Here is a 21,459-nt window from a genome sequence, read left to right on the forward strand (position 1 = left end):
TTGGCACGGTGTGGCGCGCCCTTGGAGTAAACAGATTGAAAGCACTTCTCTGTCTGTCCTCTTTCTGGCCTTCCGCCCCCCTTTCTGTGCCTGTTATTAAGTTTGTTGGGGGAAAAAAAAACATAGTTTTTGTGGATTTCCTATAACTTATGAGTCACTCCTCTCAGAAAAGGGAGTTTGCCAGCTGTTTGAAAGAAGGGTTAGTTGAGTTTTAGGCTGGGTAGGAAATAAACAAGGAAATGCTCTGGAATACAATGTATTTTTCTGTGCTTAAGAATATGATTTTCAACTAGCATTTTAACAGTATTTTAATGTCTTGGAACCGTAGTGACAAATAATTTAAATATAATATATAATATATTATATATTAAATTATAAATAATTTAAATATAATATATTTCTTTTCTTTAATTTTCTTTTCTTTTTTTCTTTTTTTATTTATTTTTTATTTTTTTGAGATGGAGTCTCGCTCTGTCGCCAGGCTGGAGTGCAGTGGCACGCTCTCCGCTCACTGCAGCCTCCGCCTCCGGTTTCAAGTGATTCTCCTGCCTCAGCATCCCGAGTAGCGCCACCACGCCCAGGTAATTTTTGCATTTTTAGTAGAGACGGGGTTTAACTGCCTTGGCCAGGATAGTCTCGATCTCCTGACCTCGTGATGCTCCCGCCTCGGCCTCCCAAAGTGCTGGAATTACAGGCGTGAGCCACCGAGCCTGGCCGATAGTTAATATATTTCTATTCAGACATTCACAAGGACATACAGTATTATTATAAAAATTAAGCAGTATTGTTATTTACTGTAGGGATGGCTTAATACTGAGTGAACTCTTATTAAAGACTGCAGAATTCATTTAAAAGTTTTAACTCCTAAGGCGGTTATCTTGGCACTGTAATGTTTCATCTTGTGTTATATTATTTGTGGAACTTGACCTTATCAGGTTCTAATTTTTTCTAAGTGATATTAGCAAAGATACAAAACAATACATATATTACTGGTTTGAACAGTTTAGAAGACATGAAATTGTTAGTGGGAATGGAAACATTAAAAAAAACTTCAGAAAATTGTTAAGGTAAAATAGCTTATAAAATAAGTAGTAATGGTATGGCCTGTAGAAAACAACGTCTGACTCCATATTCTAAAAATACTTTCTAGATTTGCTTTTGAATCATGCACTCGTGCAGCATTTTAGAGCTAGGTAACTTCTAGAAGTCATCTGTATCTAGTACAAAACACAGTGTAACACGGTCACTTAAGCCATTGTAAGAGAAAAATCCTGATATGATTGCCACTGAAGTTCAGGAACTGCTGTGGCATAGCATTGAAGTTCTGAAGTGATAGAGTCAAACTCAAAAGGAGTTTGTTGGGAGCAGAGAAGCATATGCTATTGGTAAGGTCTTTTTTTTTTTTTTTTTTCTCAAGAGAATAGACATGAGAATGGATATACTGAAAGGAATTACAGAAATGACTAATTTTTATAGTTTAATACTTTGTGGGTGATTCAGAAAGTAGAGAAGATGAAGTTTCATTTAGAATTGTTAATATTTGTTATTTACAGAAAGTAATGAAGTGAATTCACTGACTGAATTTGTGATTAATTGTGTTATGGGTAAATGTGATTTTAGGCCTCATGCAAGAGAGCTGGGACTAGCCGTTGAGGACTCCAGGACAAAGAGCTTTTGAGTCAGGTATATGTTTTCAGTTCCCAGGCTTTATCTCTAACTAGCCTAGCAACCTTGGACAAATATTTTGATGCTTAGTCTATTAAAATGTAAAGTGACAGACAACAGTACCAACCTTGTCAGATTGTTATAGGAATTTGAAGTAATAAATGTGAAATGCAAAGGTTAGTGTCTTTATCACTACTTACAGTGCAGAATAGATAACTAATTAGATTGCTTCCAAGTTAATTTAGTAGGAGGCAAGTTGCATGAAGTGTAACTGTGGATATGCAGATTTCTTTAGTAATTCTTTTGCTGAGACCAGACTGTACCTGACCCTATTCTTGAGACACTGTGGGTATGGGATAAAAAACAAATCAAAACAGAAAAGGCTTTCATGTATGTTTCAAATGATTATGCTCATCATGTGTAATTTTAAGTGTGCTAGTTTTCATGAAGTTATATTTGAGACTAGTTTTGGGGCCTGATGTTTTAAAACAATTGGTGAGGATGAGGATCCAATCCCTTTGCCCAGAAATTCCAGGTTACTAACCTTTCCCCAAAATACTGATTAAAATTGAAACTGATAATATGATTTTAAGTAGACCTTTGTGATTTTCTAAGTAGTACATACTTTTAATTATTTGGAATACAATTGCTGAATCAGTGGTAAATATGAAAGATTGCAAGTTATAAGCTGTCCTCCTTTGGAATGAATTTGATGGCCTCCAAAACAGTGAATCTGCATTGTTGTGAATCCTTGGAGCCTTCAATTTTCCACTGACTGGATTTGCTTTGATTTTGGACCAAGTCAGTTTTCTGTGACTGGGGTAATCTGTGTATTTTTTATTTTTTCTTAAGAGTCTACCAAGAAATGCATTTAGGAGTATATTCAGTGTTTTCTTAAATAAAGTAGCTTCTTTGTTAATCAGATAAATGGGCATAGGAACTACTTAAAACACCTAGACTGTCCATAACCTATGAAATTCGTTAGTAGTCAACTTCTATGTGTTCCCTAAAGTACCCTTTACTGTAGTTTACATTTAAATGTCTTTAATAAATGAATTGTTTTACTGTCTTTCCTTCAGTTAGCCAATGAAAGAATACTTTTCCTTACAAATTGTAAAGTTAGAAGTGGAGATAAACTTTTTTTTTTGAGACAGAGTCTCGCTCTGTCGCCCATGCTGGAGCTCAGTGGCACGATCTCGGCTCACTGCCAGCTCCACCTCTCGGGTTCATGCCATTCTCCTGCCTCAGCTTCCCGGGTAGCTGGGACTACAGGCGCCCGGCAACATGCTCGACTAATTTTTTGTATTTTTAGTAGAGACGGGGTTTCACTGTGTTAACCAGGATGGTCTCGATCTCCTGACCTCGTGATCCGTCCGCCTCGGCCTCCCAAAGTGCTGGGATTACAGGCGTGAGCCACGGCGCCTAGCTGAGATAAACTTTTAATTGTGATTGGAAAGCATGTTTTGGTAATAAAAGAAAATTTCTTTTAGAGACTAAGGCACTTTTTATGGAACAGTGCATACACTGCTTCTGCTGTTACTGACACTGAGACTGGTAACTGCTAAATGGTTTAAGTGGACAGTTTAGTGACATCTGTTTGTCAACACTAGTGTACTCTGAAAGTGCTCTGTTGTAACCATAAAATGCTGATCGTACAGAATAATCAAGTCTCCGTTTTGTACAGAACATTTAACTGAGTTTGTAGAGTGTGGTTCTGTTTATCACACATAAGTTTCAATAAACATTTACTGAGCGTGTGCTAGATGCCAAGAACAATGCTTTTAGGTCATCCTCTCTGGCTTTAAGAAAAAGCAACATATACTTTTTAAATACAAAATCCATTTCTGAAGCTGAGTTTGAAAGGTGAATGTACAGATAATCCATTTATCAAAATATGTAGCCTCAGGTGCCTGGATGGACTTGCAAAGTTGAGAGATCCATGAGACTTCTGACACTGCTCTATATAAGCCTTGGTAGTCAAAGTTTTCACCCTGGCCTGTAATCCAGTGCTATTTAATATCCCACTTAGAAGATGGGAATGGGAAGTAGGATGCATTTTGAGGTTATGCTGAAGTGAGCAAAAAGTAAGCACCTTCCACGTTTTTGATAATTCTAGGCTGCTAATTTAGGTAATGGCAGACAATAGAGGGGTGATATAGTATATACCTGCACAGTCTGGGAAACATCCCTTAGCCATTTTGGCTGGGGCTTGGCCTTTGTTTCCTGGTGATAGTGCATGGTAACTAGTGCCACTATTCAGTCACCTTGTTTAGTTTAAGTATGAAAGATAAAAATAAATTTGGGGATTTCATATAATGCCAGAAAATAAATGTGGAGTGAAGGTAGAGGTTTGCTAGGCTGGGTGAGGTAACATTGTAGTTTAAGGTGATATCTTAAAATGAAAATGCTCAGAGAAGGGCTGGACTGAGCAAGTACTATATTGCTTTGTTTGCCATATCAGTTTACATAAATTGTTGGTTTGTTGTCCCAGTCTATTATACTGTACTTTGGTAAAGATCCTCCCAGAATTGGTGGTAATATACAAGCTTGATCAAATGACAACCTCAGAACAGTTGTATTGGCTGAATGATTTTTGAATGAATGAAGTCAGCAGTTGCAAATAGCCCAAGACTGCATATAAAGAAGGTGTTAAAAGAGTAATTTACAGTGAAATTACTATGAGCTTAAAAAGAGATAATACAGAATAGGATATTTACAAAAGCTGTTAACTGGAAGGTAAGGCCTGAGTGGTATCAAGAAAGATGGATGGATCTTGAATTATTGGACATGAGGAGGGTGATCTAGCTGAATAAAGATACCAAAATGGTAGTAAGCATGAAGTTTTTTGGGATATGAAGAAGCTTTGTCGTATGAGAGGGGAAAACCAGCGTTTGTATTGGAGAGATGAGATGGAACCTGAAGGTAATTTTGAATGTTGTACTGAGAAGTTGAGACTTGGTGTGATGGGCTAATTGTTGATTCTTCAGCAGAGATCAGCTTATTGGAAAGTAGTGTTTTAAAATGCATTATATGGCAGATAACTAGTTGTTTATTGTTATTGAGAGCTGTTTGTATAATCTTAACTCTGAATTGAAAGTAGCAACATTTAAAAATACTAACTGTAATAAATATATTGTTACAGCTATAACTATAAAACATCTTGTAAATCATTAGCCAGCATATGAAAACAAATTAACTAATACTGAAATTTCAAATCATATTCTTACTTATAATATCAGATGATTTTTAATTGCAGATTTAGTACCTCAAGACAAACTCTTATGTGGATTCCAGATTCTTTTTTTTCCAGGTATGTCTTATAATTCTTTAGTGTATATTTTAATACATTTATTTACCAAAATATAATTTTTGTTAGTTAAATTGTTTTTTTTAATAGAAAAGGTTAACTCTTAAAATATATATATATATATATATTTTTTAACTTGGAAGATAGATAACGTACTCTTAGTGGTCTTTAACATTTGATAAAGAATTACCACATTTGTTTATACTCAGATTTTAAAAACTAACTTTAGATTATTAATGACTTCCAGTTTGCTGAGTGGGAGAATTTCAACACTTCGAGATGAAACTGGTGCTGTGAGTATAATAATCATTGATACATATTTCTAAATTAATGCTTATAGTACTTGGTCCTAATATATAGTTACTCTAAGAATATAGGAAAACTAATATTTTAATAATCACTGAATGAAAGTGGCGTAATTTTATTTCTTGTCATATGTAGTTTTTTATAATCAGAGAAGATCCCTAAATAGGGAATACTATATATGGCAATTTAAGTATTCATGATTAGAGCAGTTGTAGAATGTGAGCTTACATTGGCATTAGAAGAAATATTTTTTAGATCAATAATTGAAACTTTAACAGTAAGTGGATAAATGTAAATATTATAATGTTTTTATATTAGAATATAAGAGGTTAAATTAGTGAAGTCCTACAGTTTTTTATTTTATTTTGGATAATAATCTTGTGAATTTGTTTGTACACCATTGTTACAGTGAGGGAAGGAAAGAATTGTAAAGTTTCAGTGCAAAAAATTGTTTTATCCATTTGAAGGTAACAAAGTGACCAATGGTGTTTATTTACTGTGGTGAGATTTGCAGATGAAATAAGGCAACAAAGGCAGATATGTCCATGTGAAATTATTAAAAGTTATCAGTGATAAGATCTCCACAAATCTATGATGTTTTTCAATTTTTGATCTGCTCTAATGAAAACAAAAGAAAGAATTTATAAAGCTTAGAATCTCGTTGATTGTATATATATATAGTTGATCATAGTAGGCAGCGTTTTATTACTGGCTGCCATTTCCCTTTCTAGTTGGTTTACATAAGTTTTAAAAGTTAAGTTTTTATGGCCAGATCTTTTGTAAATGATTCAAAATAGGTGTTGGTATACATTTCCATAAAAGTTATCAATTATGGACTGGGTGAGGTGGCTCATGCCTGTAATCCCAGCACTTCAGGAGTCTGAGGCAAGTGGATTACCTGAGGTTGTCAGGAGTTCAAGACCAGCATGGCCAATATGGTGAAACCCCCTCGCTACTAAAAATAGAAAAATTAGCTGGCTAGTGGCAGGTGCCTCAGATCCAGCTACTCAGGAGGCTGAGGCGGGAGAATTGCTTGAACTTGGGAAGTGGAGGTTGCAGTGAGCCCAGATCGTGCCACTGCACTCCAGCCTAGATGACAGAGCAGGACACTGTGTCAAAACAAACAAACAAACAAAAGTTACCAATTATGTATTTTACATTTTTAAGCAATTTGTTTTCCTCTTATGTATTTTGTGGTGCTTTATTTAAAAAAAAATTGTCATTACCTCTCCCTAGCTCTGAAGGAAATTGAGATTAGTAAAAGTGTTATGAGAATAGTATTCTTTTGTACTTTCGACAGCAGTGTGCAGTACTTTTCTCTGTTACCCCTGTGTGTATTATTAAAGTACACTGTAGTTTTAACGATTGAACAATATGAGAAAGTATTATGTATTCATATTTTCAAAGTATGAATTGAATTCTAGACTGTTTCAGATAAAAATGTTTCCTCAGGTGTCACTTTTACCAAGGGTGTCAATATAAGTGATTTTTAAGTAAGGTTTTTTCTGCATATTAAAATATCAGTTTAATAGTAACTCTTCAGGGGAAGAAAAATATACCATCTCAAGAAAAAGACACGATCTCATGAAATGCACACAGAACTACATTCCAATTAGAAACATTAAAATTTAAGAGTGGAAACAAGGAAATGTAGTATTTATTTAAATAATTCAGACTTTGTTACCTATTAGTGTTACAGATATTAAAGTTAAAAGATTAATTTGCAATTTGAAAATAAAACAGTTCTCTTTTTTACAGATATTTATTGATAGAGATCCAGCAGCATTTGCACCCATTTTAAATTTTCTTCGAACAAAAGAACTAGACTTAAGGTAAGAAATGCACTCTTTTTAAAGTAAATTCTTACAGAGAAATATGTCTTTTTAGTATATTTTATGAAAGAAAAGTTTTTTTTGTTTGTTTTGTTTGTTTTTTTTTTTTTTTTCCCTTGAGTTAGAGTCTTGCTCTGTCGCCCAGGCTGGAGTGCAGTGGCATGATCTCTGCTCACTGCAACCTCCGCCTCTCAGGTTCAAACAATTCTCCTGTCTCAGCCTCCCGAGTAACTGGGACTATAGGCACATGCCGCCATGCCCAGCTAATTTTTTGTAATTTAGTAGAGAAGGGGTTTCACTGTGTTGCCCAGGCTGGTTGCGAACTCCTGGGCTCAGGCAATCTGCCCACCTTAGCCTCCCAAAGTGCAGGGATTGTAGGAATGAGCCACTACACCTAGCCAGAAAAGGTTTTATTTATTTATTTATTTTTTACTAATACTTTGATTAAAAGTTTCCTCACACTGAAACTGGATGTGGTGGTACATGCCTGTAATCCCAGCTGCTCTGGAGAAGAGGCTAAGGCAGGAGGATCCCTTGAGGCCAGGAGTTTGAGGCTGCAGTGAGCTTTGATCACGCCTCTGGCCAGTACTGCTGTACTATTAGCACAAATAGTTTTGAAATAGAATAAGAAAGTTTCAAGCCTTTTTTTTTTTTTTTTTTTTTTTGAGACTGAGTCTCGCTGTGTTGCCCAGGCTCACTGCAAGCTCCACCTCCTGGGTTCATGCCAGTCTCCTGCCTCAGCCTCCTAACTAGCTGAGACTGCAGGCACCCACCACCATGCCCGGCTAATTTGTTTGTATTTTTAGCAGAGACAGGGCTTCACCGTTTTAGCCATGATGATCTCGATCTCCTCACCTCGTAATCCACCTGCCTTGGCCTCCCAAAGTCCTGGGATTACAGGCGTGAGCCACCACTCCCAGACACAAAGTTTTAAGCACTTTTAATATTAAACTAGTTATAACCAGTTTCACAAATAAAAACAATTTAACATAGTAATTGTATGTGTTTATTAAGGCTGGGGAATATTTTTAAAATAAGGACAAATTCCAACTGAAACCTAAAATGAATCATTAGTATTATAAATTCTGAATCTTCCATTTCTTTTAAATTTTATTTTCATGTTACTTAACTTTACTACTATGAAGTAGCATCATTTCATCTGGATAACATAGCCCTTCCCAAGGCTAGTCTTTTTTTTTTTTTCTATTTTATTCAAAAAATATGTATTACATAACTATTTTATATAAGCACTATGGTAGGCACTGTGAGGTATACATCAGAAATAGATCATGCTTGCAGGGAATTTACAGTGTAATTGGGGAGATTAAGATAAATATGTATAGAAATGATTATGATAAAAAGTTAAAAGCAACTAATGCCATAAAAGAATGATTTCCATTCTGTCGTTTGCCTTCTAGACAATTTATTTGTACTAGCCTGATAGAGCCCTAATCTCTCCTTTAGTGACCCAATTCATATATATGTAATATATGAATGGTTTTTAAGTAGATAACAGAATATTTTTCACATGCAGTTTTTATTTAGACTTCTTAATGATTAAGGATAATAGAAATAAAGAATATTAGGAGAAAAATAATTTTTAAAGCCTTATGACTGTATACATGAAGAACTTAGAATTTTTTTACTTTCACCTCAGATAATAATACAGTTTTCCAGTGTTAGAGAATTTGTATCATTTGTTTCTTTGTAGGGGAGTGAGTATTAATGTTCTCAGGCATGAAGCAGAATTTTACGGGATCACCCCATTAGGTATGTGCTCTTTTAATATTTGGTGTTTATGTGCTCTGTTAATATTTGATTTGACTCATGTATGAAACTTGCCCTAAATGAATTGTATTTATATCAGGTCCTAATTTTTGATGGATTTGTTCAGTGCTTAGTTTTTGTGGATTTTCATAGTAAAAAGATATTGTGACTTAATTAAAATTTTCCTTTTCTTTCCTTATCCTCTTGAACTAGAGAAAATAAAAATGGAGTACTGTTTTTCTGTTTGCATGTACTCTTGACAAGTTTGCTTTGAAATGTTTTTAGTAAGAAGGCTTCTCTTATGTGAAGAATTGGAGCGTTCCTCTTGTGGCAGTGTCCTTTTTCATGGTTACTTGCCTCCACCAGGTATTTTTACTTTATTTAATCTTTTTAAAAATTCCTTCTATCATGAAGCGAGTATAAGCATATGAATAGGAAAAACTATTCCTTGATTATTTAGTTTTTTATCTGTAAGTCTGCTAGAAATGGTAAGAACTTTTGATTTTTACAGAGATTAAGTCACATTATATATTGGAGCAGGGATTTGGCAAACTTTTTCTGTAAAGAGCCAGAGAGATTTTATGAGCCAGAGGATCTCTGTGACAGCTACTTAACTCTGTTGTGTATACTACATGAAGAATAAGTGTAACTGTAAGCACTACAACTTTATTTACATAAATAGCATTGGGCTGGATTTTCCGTGACCCATAGTTTGCTGACCTCTATGTTAGAGCACTGGTTGTCAAACTGCTTTTTGGCAAAATTAAGGAATTCTGCAGGATAAGTCATTGTCACCTCAGCCCCAGTTTAGTTAGAAGAGCCTGCTTTTACTTGTGTTATAATGTACTTCTGAGCAAGATTTCATTTTAAAAAATGCTCCCCATCAAATAAAAAAATGTTTGAAAGTATAGGGAAATTCAGTCCTAAATCAGTTAAATTAGTACGTAGTACCTAACACATAATACCTGTACCATAATTGTAAAGAGTGGCTGACAGACTGGATTAATTACCCATTAATTCGGTAACCTAAAGCTTATTTATTGTAAACAGTATGGCAGTAGCAGAAATCTGTTGACAGAATTTTGTCTTTCTCTTTGTTTTTTTCATTTTCATTTTATTTTTTAATTGTAATGAAATTATTTGCAATAATTTGCTATATTGGAAGATGTATTTCGGCTTTAATGAAATTCACATTTTTATGTTTCTTTGTTACAATGTGATATTTTTAATTTTTGAAAGGTGAACTCAGGAATGTATTTTTCTTCTTCTTCTTTTTATAGGGATTCCCAGTCGTAAAATAAACAGCACAGTCAGATCTGCTGATTCTAGGAATGGACTTAATTCTACAGAAGGTGAAGCCCGAGGAAATGGTACACAGCCTGTTCTCTCTGGAACGGGAGAAGAAACTGTTAGGCTAGGTAAGCAAAGATTACAGAAATTGAAAAAGAAAAATATGTATATTTTTAGTTTTAGGTGATATTGAGTAATTACTTTTAAAGATTTTTGCCTCATCTCCTTTTTTATCCAGATTTATCATTTATATCTTGGAAAGGTCTCATTTAACACTTAATTTTTATTTAAAATACTATGTAATCTTTTGTCTTCTCTGAATCTTTAGAACAGCGTTGACAAAATGTATCTGGTAAGAGCCAGAAATTAAATATTTTAGGCTTTGTGGGCCACACGTTCTCTGTCAGACCTACTCAACTTTGCCATTATAGCGTGAGCACATAGTGGACAATATGTAAACAAGTAAGCATGGCTGGATTCTAACAAAACTATTAACCAAAACAGGCAGAAGGCTGAAATTGGCCTGGGGGCTGTAATTTTCCAACCCCCAGTTTAGAATGTAAAATACTTCTTTTTCCAAAATCAACAGGATTTCCTGTGGATCCACGAAAGGTGCTAATAGTAGCTGGCCATCACAACTGGATTGTAGCTGCATATGCCCATTTTGCTGTGTGTTACAGGTAATGTATAATTAATAATGCTTTGCTTTTAGAGGTGATAGTTTTAAAATTAATTGTGATTTTATATTTTTAGATTGAAAAGCTATTTTTTTCAGTCATCAAGTTTTTCCCTGCATATTTTACTCATGTCTGTGTCATCTCATTAAGGTTTAGTTTACTTTTATTTTTGCAGCTAATTTGGTAAATATTTCTGGTAGCCTTTTTGTGTTGTAAACATTTCACAGACAAGTGTGGACTGTCATGAAACTGAGATATCTTGATGTATTATTTATTGCTTATACCTAGCTTCTGAGACTGTAGTATATAATGACGTTAAACAGGGTTATTAATGTGAGCTCCCTGATGATCTACCTCTAATGATTCAGTGTTTTGTATTCTATAGCAAGGGAGAGTACATTGGTCATAATTACCACATTTTGGGAAGTGAGGTAGTAAAGCAGGGCAGTTGTTGCACAAGTGGTATAGTTTAATATCTAATATGTGAAACTTACAAAGAAGTAGTTTGGTTTTACTAATGCTTACATTCTCAGAGCCTGAGAAGCAATAAAGAGTAGTGTAGACCGGTTAATTTTTTTTTTCAGTTGGGACTCTTAGTTCAAAATCACTGTATTCATTGAGAAATGTTGATGACAGAGAATGGTGTAGAAGCACAAAAGTGGTTGGAATATACTAGCTTAGATTATTATTTCATTTAATTGCAGAAAAATCAAAGATATATAAACTATTTGTTTATCACTACTGAGTTCAGTTAAGAAAAAATAGTCATGACAAGTCGAAAAATATCTAAAATGTCTTCTAAACTTTACAGATATAGTTTAAAGAATCCCAGATGTATTTTTTTTTAATCTGAATTTATGAAAGGTTTGGCATGTCTGGTAGTGCTGTTTATATCAGTAATCTCAGGTTTATATTTTCCTTGTAGTAATGATTAAGCACTGCAGACTTTATGTTTTAAGAGTGTTTTGGCGGGGCACGGTGGGTCACGCCTATAATCCTAGCACTTTGGGAGGCCGAGGTGGGTGGAGTTGAAGATCAGCCTGACCAACATGGTGAAACCCCATCTCTATTGCAAATACAAAAATTAGCCAGGTGTGGTGATACATGCCTGTAATCCCATCTACTCAGGAGGCTGAGGCAGGAGAATCGCTTGAACCCAGGAGGTGGGGGTTGCAGTGAGCTGAGATCTCCCCATTGTACTACAACCTGGGCAACAGAGCAAGACTCTATCTCAATAAATAAGTAAATACATTTTTTTAAGAAAGAGTGTTTTGTGAATTTCTAATTTTAATTATGAAATAGCATGGACTTTTTTTGCGTAATTTTTTTGGGGATGGTTTTGTATGAGGCAAGGCTAATTTGGTAAAGGTATTTTTTTTAGGAAGCGTTGTTTTGAATGTATCATCTTATGTATTTGAATTGGGATGACTTGTAGACTCTTGTTTACATATTATATACGTATTTTTGTCAATAACGAATTCCAGAAGGATTGTGAAATAAGTGATCGAAGTGTAACAGCCTAACTCTCATTTTGTCATTGTACACAATACTGAAGATTGCTCTTTTCCGGAAACACCACATTATGACGCAAAATTATTACTCACTGGGTAATAATTGTAAGCAGGATGATGCTATTACATTTTCCAGTCTTTGTGTTTGCATTGATCACGATCTTTCTTTGCTTTCACCAAGTGTCTGACATTTCAGAGCAATATACTCATGCAAAACGACGAAGGAAGAAAATTGAGGACATATTTGAATTGCCTCACATATAGTTAAATCATTCAGCACAATGGCAATAAAAAGATTTCAAAAGAAAGAAAAGTATTTAAACTGTTTAAAAGTGTAATCTTTTCTACAAGTTGTTTTTCCTCAAGTTTTTATATCAATAAGTTACAAAACCTTTAAAAACAGAGTGGTACAGTGAAGACCTGTAGGATGTTCTCCTAGCTTCACTAATTTTCTACATGGTTAGGCTTTATGTTTATGTCTCTTTTTCTTGCTGAGTTTATGACAGTGTTATTTCTATTAATGAAGAGTAGTTGTGTGAATTGCTGCCCCCTTGGGGTGTATATTCCACTTTAGATCTTTAATCCTTGTGGAGTTTACTTTTTGTATGTGGTATGAGATTTAAGGATTTATTTTTTTTTATTTTTTTTTTTTTTTGAGACGGAGTCTTGCTCTGCCACCCAGGCTGGAGTGCAGTGGCCGGATCTCAGCTCACTGCAAGCTCCGCCTCCCGGGTTTATGCCATTCTCCTGCCTCAGCCTCCCGAGTAGCTGGGACTACAGGCGCCCGCCTCGTCGCCCGGCTAGTTTTTTGTATTTTTAAGTAGAGACAGGGTTTCACCGTATTAGCCAGGATGGTCTCGATCTCCTGACCTCGGATTTATTTTCTTCTCAGTGGATAGGTAATTATGTTCTGACAATTTATTATGTAAATCATTCTTTGTCAGTGAATCTGATAGCTCATTTTATCTTGCTTTATGTGTGTGTATATACTTGGATCTGTTTTTCAATTCTCTCATGTCCTTATAAAATGTGTCTAGTCTCATACAATTTGAGGTGAAGTATATTCATAGTAAGTTTCAGAATCTCACAGGGCATGTCCTCTCTACTGTATTTTATTGAGGTCTTCACGTAGGAAATAACTAGACATAATCACATTCTTCGCATAGCTGTCTTAACTTCAGAGGGCTGGTTCACTAGGCAGCAGTAAGATAATGGAGAGGTGAAATAACAGAGCATATTCTTACATATTTTGTTTATTTATTATTATTACTTGTTTTGTTTTGTTTTTGAGATTTTGAGACAGAGTCTCGCCCTGTCACCCAGGCCAGAGTGCAGTGGCATGATCTCAGGTCACTGCAACATCTGCCTCCTGGGTTCAAGCAGTTCTCCCACCTCAGCCTCCTGAGTAGCTAGGACTATAGGTGTGCACCACCACACCTGGCCAACTTTTGTATTTTTAGTAGAGATGGGGTTTCAACATGTTGGCCAGACTATTCTCAAACTCCTGATCTCAGGTGATCCACGCGCTTCGGCCTTCCATAGCGCTGGGATTCCAGGCGTGAGCCACTGTGCCTGGCCTTGTTCTACATATTTTAAATGGATTACTTGTATGGAAAATTATAGAGCAAATATGTACCTTCTTTGTAATTTTTTAAAAAACAAGTGAATTCACGTATCTTATTAAGAGTTAAATTCTGTAGTTGTTATAGTCATTTTTAAATATGCTGTCCTGATTCTTTTAGCCTTTTTTGACATATCTTTATTGTGTAGTACCCTAATTACTATAGAGAAAAACAACTTAGAAGAAGTAATATCTCTGTAAAAGATGAGATTATATAGTTTTTTTTTTTTTTTTTTTTTTAAAGTGAATCCAAGTTTGTTAAGAAAGTAAAGGAATGAAAGAATGGCTACTCCTTAGCCAGAGCAGCCCTGAGGGCAATTCCCAGAACTGAATGTTCCTCCCCTTTTTAGACTATATAGGGTAACTTCCAGACACTAGATGTCATTTGTAAACTATCATGGGACTGGTGGGAGTGTCTTTTAGCATTATAATGCATTATAATTAGCGTATAATGAGCAGTGAGGACGAGCAGAGGTCACTTTTGTTGCCATCTTGGTTTCAGTTTTGGCTGGCTTCTTTACTCCATCCTGTTTTGTCAGCGGGATCTTTGTGACCTGTACCTTGTGCTGACCTCCTTTGTTACTCTGTGACTAAGAATGCTAACCTCCTGGCAAGGCAGCCCAGCAGGTCTCAGCCTTATTTTACCCAGTCTCCATTCAACTCTGGTTTGAACGCCTCTGACATATTTTCCCCTTCCCTTTTACAAGGGTACTCTTAATCCTAAGGGTTGCAGAAGGAGAAGATTCATCTTCCGTAACTTCTGCAGTCTGAATAGGGATGATGATATTTCTGCCTATTAGGGTCTTCTGCATTCAGAGTAGAGGAATGCTCAGTCAGAAACTATCAGTATGGTGAGAACTCTGATTTCTGACAAAAAGTGATGACTGGAAAATTAGTAAGTGTTCAATTTAAGAAAGCACTGAGTAAGCTTATCTTTCATTCCTACACAAAGAGAACAACAGCAATATATTCTACAGTAGCAAGGCAAAATAAGTAAAATTATCCCAAGTAAACTAAATAAGAAGGCTTTTCATGAACTGGGAAATTGTTGCAACCAAGCTGATACGGACTTGGAACCAAGCTATACGCTAGCCAATTCCAATACATGCCCACAATTAGAATACTGATCCAGATTTTTGTGTTACCCATGCCTCTTGTTTCTTCTGAACAGCAGCCACAGATCACCGCTTGGTCCACAGGAATAAGCAGGGTGAGTCCAAATTGCAGAAAAAACTCAAAAACCACTGATGAGACAAATCTAATAAAAGGTATACCATAATTTTTGAAACAATTTTCCTCTCTTCAGTCTTTCATTTTTACTAAAGACAAGTCGTGGTAGGACTGATTTATTTGCAAAATAAACTTTAGTCTTATTATACTTGGCCTGATTATTTGTATAAAGTGCAGCAAGAATGATTAGTTCCTATATAGGCTCTTTTTAAATTGACTTTGATGAAACTTTGATCCATAAAGAATCTCAAATTAGACTTCTTAAAGCCTTGAGCCTTGCCATGGATTTATCATTGCCTGCAAACACCTGTATGAATCGGATAAGTTTCTTTCCTCTTGAGGTTTCATGATAACTTGGGGCTTCTGGGCCTGTCAGAAAGTGACTTTCTTTACTTACCCGAGATAGGTCAGGAACCTTGTACAGGGACCATGTAGACAAGATATGTGGCCAGTTTTCCCAAGGGGCTTTTATCAGCACTATGAGTCAAATTTGGTTCCTTAAACAAGTCCATATCTGAAAGCATGCTATTCCAGTCAAAGCCTTGGTAGAATAACCAGTTTCTCTAATTGTCTCCTGTTACAAAAGAAAACAGACTCTTATTGCAGTTATATATCGCCGTAAGTTAAGAATACTCACAAATAGTTTCCAAATTCTGGAGAGATCAGGTAGAGAGAAAGAAATATGCTTCAAATTTTGTTTCTAAGCGTATACTTTACTCAATTGTTAAAAGCTGCAAAATCTCAAAAGAAAAGTGTTCTTGACTCCAAAGTTTCAGCTAATTGGTGCTGCAGTCTATTTCCTTTGGGTCAGGGGTCTCTCCACTATCTCATTTCATGGTTTCCCAGGAAGATGTTGTTACTGGAAAGGGGTTCTCATCCAGACCCCAAAAAAGGGTTCTTGGATCTCTCAAAAGAAAGAATTTGGGGTAATTCCTTAGAGTAAAGTGGAAGCAAGTTCATTAAGAAAGTAAAGGGATAAGAGAATGTCAGCAAATTTTAGTGTTTATTAGGTTAAGTATTTAAGTATTTTCATTTGTTTATCTTAACAAATGAATCCCATCTGGTGGCTGAAGAGGGTGGTTACAAATTATACAATGCTTAGGAAAAATTGATACATTTTTCTCTGTTGCTTTGAAGTTTAAGGAAATCATTAGTTCTTCAAATTAATAGGCTCAATTGTATATTCTTATGAATTATAGTTGTATTACTTGGCATACATATTTAAGAGAAAATGAAGTTGATGTGTTTCCGTTTAGGCCCTTAGGTGACTATCATTTATGAATACCTAAGTTTGCTTTTTGCAGTGAATGTCAGGTAGTTTGCAAAAGAACACTTCTTTTCTTTCATCTTCTATTTATTCTCTTTAGGTAAGACAGAAGAGAAGCTTTATGGTTATATTTGCATCATTTGTTTAGTTTAAAAATAGATACTTCATAGTTCAACTCATTCATTATTATGATTACGTAACTGCTAAAGCTCTAAATGTATGAAGGCTGCTATACATATAATCACATAGAAAACATGTCTTTAAAACCTAAATTCATATAAGGCAGAAAGAATTATTAAAAACTGACAGGAATATTTAATAGAGAAATTAAGTATTAAAGAATACACTAACTTTGACATTTGGGTAATCAATAGTTCCATACAGTTTTGCATTTAGACCTTTAAAAACTAGTCTTCACAAGATATTCTGCAGCTTCTCATTTTTTTATATAATAGTGCTAAGGTATTGGAATGCATGTGATGCACTCACTTATCTTAGTGTTTCTGGATAGACTGTCCATCTGAAGTACAAAAAGCAAGAGATTCAGTGTGTGTCGTTTCAGTTAATAAGCACTGAAAAGCTGATTAATAACGGAAAGGTATAATAATTCTGAAATTCAGATTTTTGCTGATTGTACTCACAAGATGACAGTATCATTTGTGTTTGTGCGTGTGTGTGTGTATGTGTGTGTATGTGTAGAGAAACATGAAAGATAAAACCATCTTTTTTTAAAGTTTTTGAAATTTTTTAAAATTTAGAAGACTTACTAAATTATTCTTTGGAGAAATATAGAACTGTAGTCTCTTTCAAGTCGTTGTATGTCCTATGTATGCAGGTATAAAATACCCCAAGGATAATATTGTGGCTTCATAGGCGATATATATCAACAAAATTTTATTTGTAATAGGAAGGTGGATGGTAACTGGTTAGTGTTTTTTTGTTTTTTGTTTTGTTTTTTGTCATCGTTTTTTGTTTTTGGTGCATTGATGTGTATTGTATTTGCTTAATTGCTACCGAGTCTACCTTATGTGCTTGTTCTTCCTTAACAGAATCAAAGAATCTTCAGGATGGCAGCAAGTGTTTACGAGCCCATATTTGGATTGGACTATCGAACGAGTAGCTTTAAATGCAAAGGTGGTTGGAGGGCCACATGGAGACAAAGACAAAATGGTTGCTGTTGCCTCAGAGAGTAGCATCATCTTGTGGAGTGTTCAGGATGGGGGAAGTGGAAGTGAAATTGGTAGGAAGAATCTTGTTTATGTTGTAATTTGATGATATTAATATTTTGAAGTTTGTAAAAGAGATTGACACTGAATATGGAAATTAACCTGGACTATCACTTAGCTAGAGCTGCCACAGTATTTACTATGGGAGGAAAGATCTGATAATGAAGGAAAAATGATGTTTTAGCAAAGACATGGGGAGCATCTTTTCACCACTTTAAGTGAAACCTGGCTGCTCTATGAGAATATTGCTTTTCCTGAATCCCACTTAGTGGTGGCTGTTTTCTCTGTTTTCTTTCCACCTCTCTCAAACCACTGAACCTGAATGTGGGGTAAGTTACTTTCTTGCTCCTCATTGTTGTTGCTTCTAGACCAGACATTCCCAGACTTTTTGGTTTCAGAACCCCTTAATCTTAAAAAGTTACTTAGTACCAGGTCTTTGTTTGTGTAGGTTATTTTCTTTTTTTTTTCTTTTGAAACTGAGTCTCGCTCTGCTGCCTAGGCTGTAGTGCAATGGTATGATCTCAGCTCACTGCAACCTCTGCCTCCTGCGTTCAGGCAATTCTCCTGTCTCAGCCTCCCGGGTAGCTGGGACTACAGACACGCACCACCACGCCCAGCTAATTTTTTTGTGTTCTTAGTAGAGACAGGGTTTCACCGTGTTAGCCAGGATGATCTCGATCTCCTGACCTTGTGACCCACCCACCTCGGCCTCCCAAAATGCTGGAATTACAGGCGTGAGCCACCGTGCCTGGCCGTTGTGTAGGTTGTTTTCTGTCAGTATTTACTATATTAGAAATTAAAATGGAAATTTTTACAAATGTTAATATAGCTATAATAATCCATTGCATAACTTAAGTAACTTTTTTAATGAGAAATAACCACATTTTCCAAAAATGTGTAAGAAGAATGGCATGGGTTTACAGTTTTGTAAATCTCTTTTTGAATTGTGATATCTATTTCTGCATTCAATCTGCTGTGATATGTTGTTTTGATTGAAGTATATGAAGAAAACTTGATCTTACACAGATATGTAGTTGGAAAAAACTTTTTTTTAGTCTTTTCAGAAAATTGTGCATAGTCTTCTTTGATTATCAAAACTCTGAAACCATATTAGTGAACTTTTCATATTTTGTTAAGTTAAAATCCATCAGACTACTTCGTACTTTGAGTGAATCTTTTACCATACATGATTTTATAGCGTTTTGGGCATTTGGAAATTGTTGGTTTGCTGAGTTATGTAGATCTTCCAAATGTTGATACCTTTCATTGTATAATATGAAAAAAATTGTATTCATTAGTGTCCCTGCTGACTATGTGTTAGGGAGTTGTCACACTCACTGTGGCAGATAAAAGTTTCCAAACTGCAGATTTTCACTTGAAACGTTGAATTTTTATCATTGGCAACAAATAACATCAGTTGTTTTCCTTCAAATAATAGGCTTACTTTGTTTATTTTTTGAGGATAGTTCTGCCAGCCACCCAACTCTGAATAACCATAGTCATCTCAAATTAAAATGGTACTTAATGAACAGAGCAGCATGTGTAGCTCTTTGCTCCAGCAATTGTGAAGGTGCTTTTTCCTTGACATAGCCATAGTACTTAGTCACACAGAATATTAAGATATATAATTGAAATTAAGTTTTAGTCAATACACATTTTTACTGCTTCATCAAGGACATTCTTTAGTTACTAGTGACCATTACATTCTCTGCCACAGACTTTCAAGAACATAAAAGGCCAAATCTTTGATCTTTAATTTAATCTTTAAATCTTTGATTTGGCCTTTTATATTCTTGAAAGCCAATGGCAGAGAAGAATGCAGTGGTCACTAGTAAAGTTTAGTGCCACTGTCCTGGTTTGTGCTAAGTAAGGTACCTGCTGTTTTTACCAAACATTGCTTTGCATCATCGGCGTAAATGTCAACACAGATGTTCTCGAATAAGCCATGAAATAGCCACTTTGACTATTTCAGCACTTCCTGTGTTTATAGCTGTGCATTCACATAAAGGATTTTTAATGATCAGTTGAAGCTAATACCGGATGGATACAAGTAAAACACCAGGTCCAGCTAATACCAGCTGGATACAAGTAAAATAGCAGGTCTAGCCACATCTATATGTTCATCAGTTTGCAAGACAAAAATACAATTCTACAGACAAGAGATTGACTCTCTGCCAGATTTTCAGATTGAAAAGTTACTGTATTATTGAAAAGTTAACATGTTATTTCTTCATGGACTTTTCATCTAGCAGGCATTCAGCATTGTCATCTGTTCAAGGCTTTATTAGTCTCTTAGCAATTGGGTGTATTTCTCTAGCCACTGTGATGTCTTAACTTACCTTTGAGATCCTTCATTAGCTTTTTCATTTCTAGTTTGAAGGTCTATACCAAACAATTGTCTGGATTAAATGAGTTTTTTACATCTTTATTTAAAATACTTAATTTCTTTTTCTTCTTTTCTTTCCTTTTTTTTTTTTTTTTTTTTTTCCTGAGACAGGGTCTTGTTCTGTCACACAGGCTGGAGTGCAATGAAGTGATCCTAGCTCACTGCAGCTTCAGCCTCCTGGACTCAAGCACTGAAGCAGTCCTCACACCTCAGCCTCCTTAGTAGCTACACTATAGGCAGACACCACCATGCCTGGCTATCATTTTTTAATCATTGTATAGATGGGGTCTCACTATGTTGCCCAGGTCTCAAATTCTTAAGCTTTAGTGATCGTCCTACCTTGGCTTTCCAAAGTGCTGGGATTACAGGCCTGAGTTGCTGTGCCTGGCCAATTTGTTTTTCTTTAAACTCTTGAGTATTCAGTCTCAGTGAACCTACAACTGACATGATACTATTCAAAAATGTTTTGCGACGTAAAGCACAATAACGTTAAGTTGCTAAGATCTATAAAGTTTGAGGGAAAAATAGTCTTTGTTATTTTAAAATTTTTATTGGCTGGGCATGGCAGCTGATGCCTGTAATCCCAGCACTTTGGGAGGCTGAGGTGGGCGGATAACGAGGTCAGGAGTTCGAGACCAGCCTGACCAACATGGTGAAACTCCGTCTTTACTAAAAATACAAAAATTAGCCGGGCGTGGTGGCATGCACCTGTAATCCCAGCTACTCAGGAGGCTGAGGCAGGAGAATCGCTTGAATCCAGGAGGCAGAGGTTGCAGTGAGCCAAGATCACACCATTGCACTCCAGCCTGGATGACAGAATGGCACTCTGTCTCAAAAAAAAAAAAAAATTTACAGTTTTGCTCAATTGTTTGAGTCTTTCCTTTTATGAGTCAAAGAATTCTGATTTGTCATATTTTTCTTTGTCACCATCTTTAGACTTAGGTGGTACACCTATGGATTGAGCAGGCGAGTGTTCTAATTTTCCTTTTTAAAGCCAGTGATCCATCACTACGTGTAAGAATATATTTTTTAAAATTGTGGAACAAAAAATTTTTAATAGTTTTCGGTAAAATATAAAAATTTAGAAAACTTTCAAAACATCTTTAATACTAATATTGCAGAACAACACAGCAGTATTTACTTATTTCTTGTACTTCTTTGTAGGTGCATGAAAACTTGAATTTCACAATAATTTATTGACAATAATGAGGTTGCAGAGATTATAGCAGATATAAACTGAAGATAGCTAATAAGAGCATACTAGAAGTATTTAGAACAAACTATGTTAATCTTGGGAAGTTTAGTTATACTGTAAGCCCACCACTATAGATAATTATAGAAAAAATAAAAATATATTTGCAGATTCTATCAGCC

General features: G+C 35.4%; 1 protein-coding gene across 4 annotated transcripts in view; it reads left to right on the forward strand.

Moving 5' to 3' along the window:
• KCTD3 (potassium channel tetramerization domain containing 3) overlaps nt 1–21,459 on the forward strand; it is a 57,052-nt gene that overhangs the window by 1,225 nt on the left and 34,368 nt on the right. The window contains exons 2-10 of one of the 4 annotated variants that reach the window (XM_033195651.1): nt 1,621–1,683; nt 4,922–4,975; nt 5,220–5,265; nt 7,037–7,110; nt 8,822–8,880; nt 9,163–9,243; nt 10,158–10,295; nt 10,757–10,847; nt 17,523–17,713. In XM_033195651.1, coding sequence (XP_033051542.1) covers nt 4,947–4,975; nt 5,220–5,265; nt 7,037–7,110; nt 8,822–8,880; nt 9,163–9,243; nt 10,158–10,295; nt 10,757–10,847; nt 17,523–17,713 — 709 coding nt within the window. In that variant the 5' untranslated portion in view covers nt 1,621–1,683; nt 4,922–4,946. Of the gene's footprint in view, nt 1–1,620; nt 1,684–4,904; nt 4,976–5,219; nt 5,266–7,036; nt 7,111–8,821; nt 8,881–9,090; nt 9,244–10,157; nt 10,296–10,756; nt 10,848–17,522; nt 17,714–21,459 lie in introns of all 4 variants that reach the window. The other 3 variants (XM_033195649.1, XM_033195648.1, XM_033195652.1) reach the window with 3 other exon arrangements.

This window comes from Trachypithecus francoisi, unplaced genomic scaffold (genome assembly GCF_009764315.1).
Source record: "Trachypithecus francoisi isolate TF-2019V2 unplaced genomic scaffold, Tfra_2.0 Lachesis_group5, whole genome shotgun sequence".
Classification (NCBI taxonomy): domain Eukaryota; kingdom Metazoa; phylum Chordata; class Mammalia; order Primates; family Cercopithecidae; genus Trachypithecus; species Trachypithecus francoisi.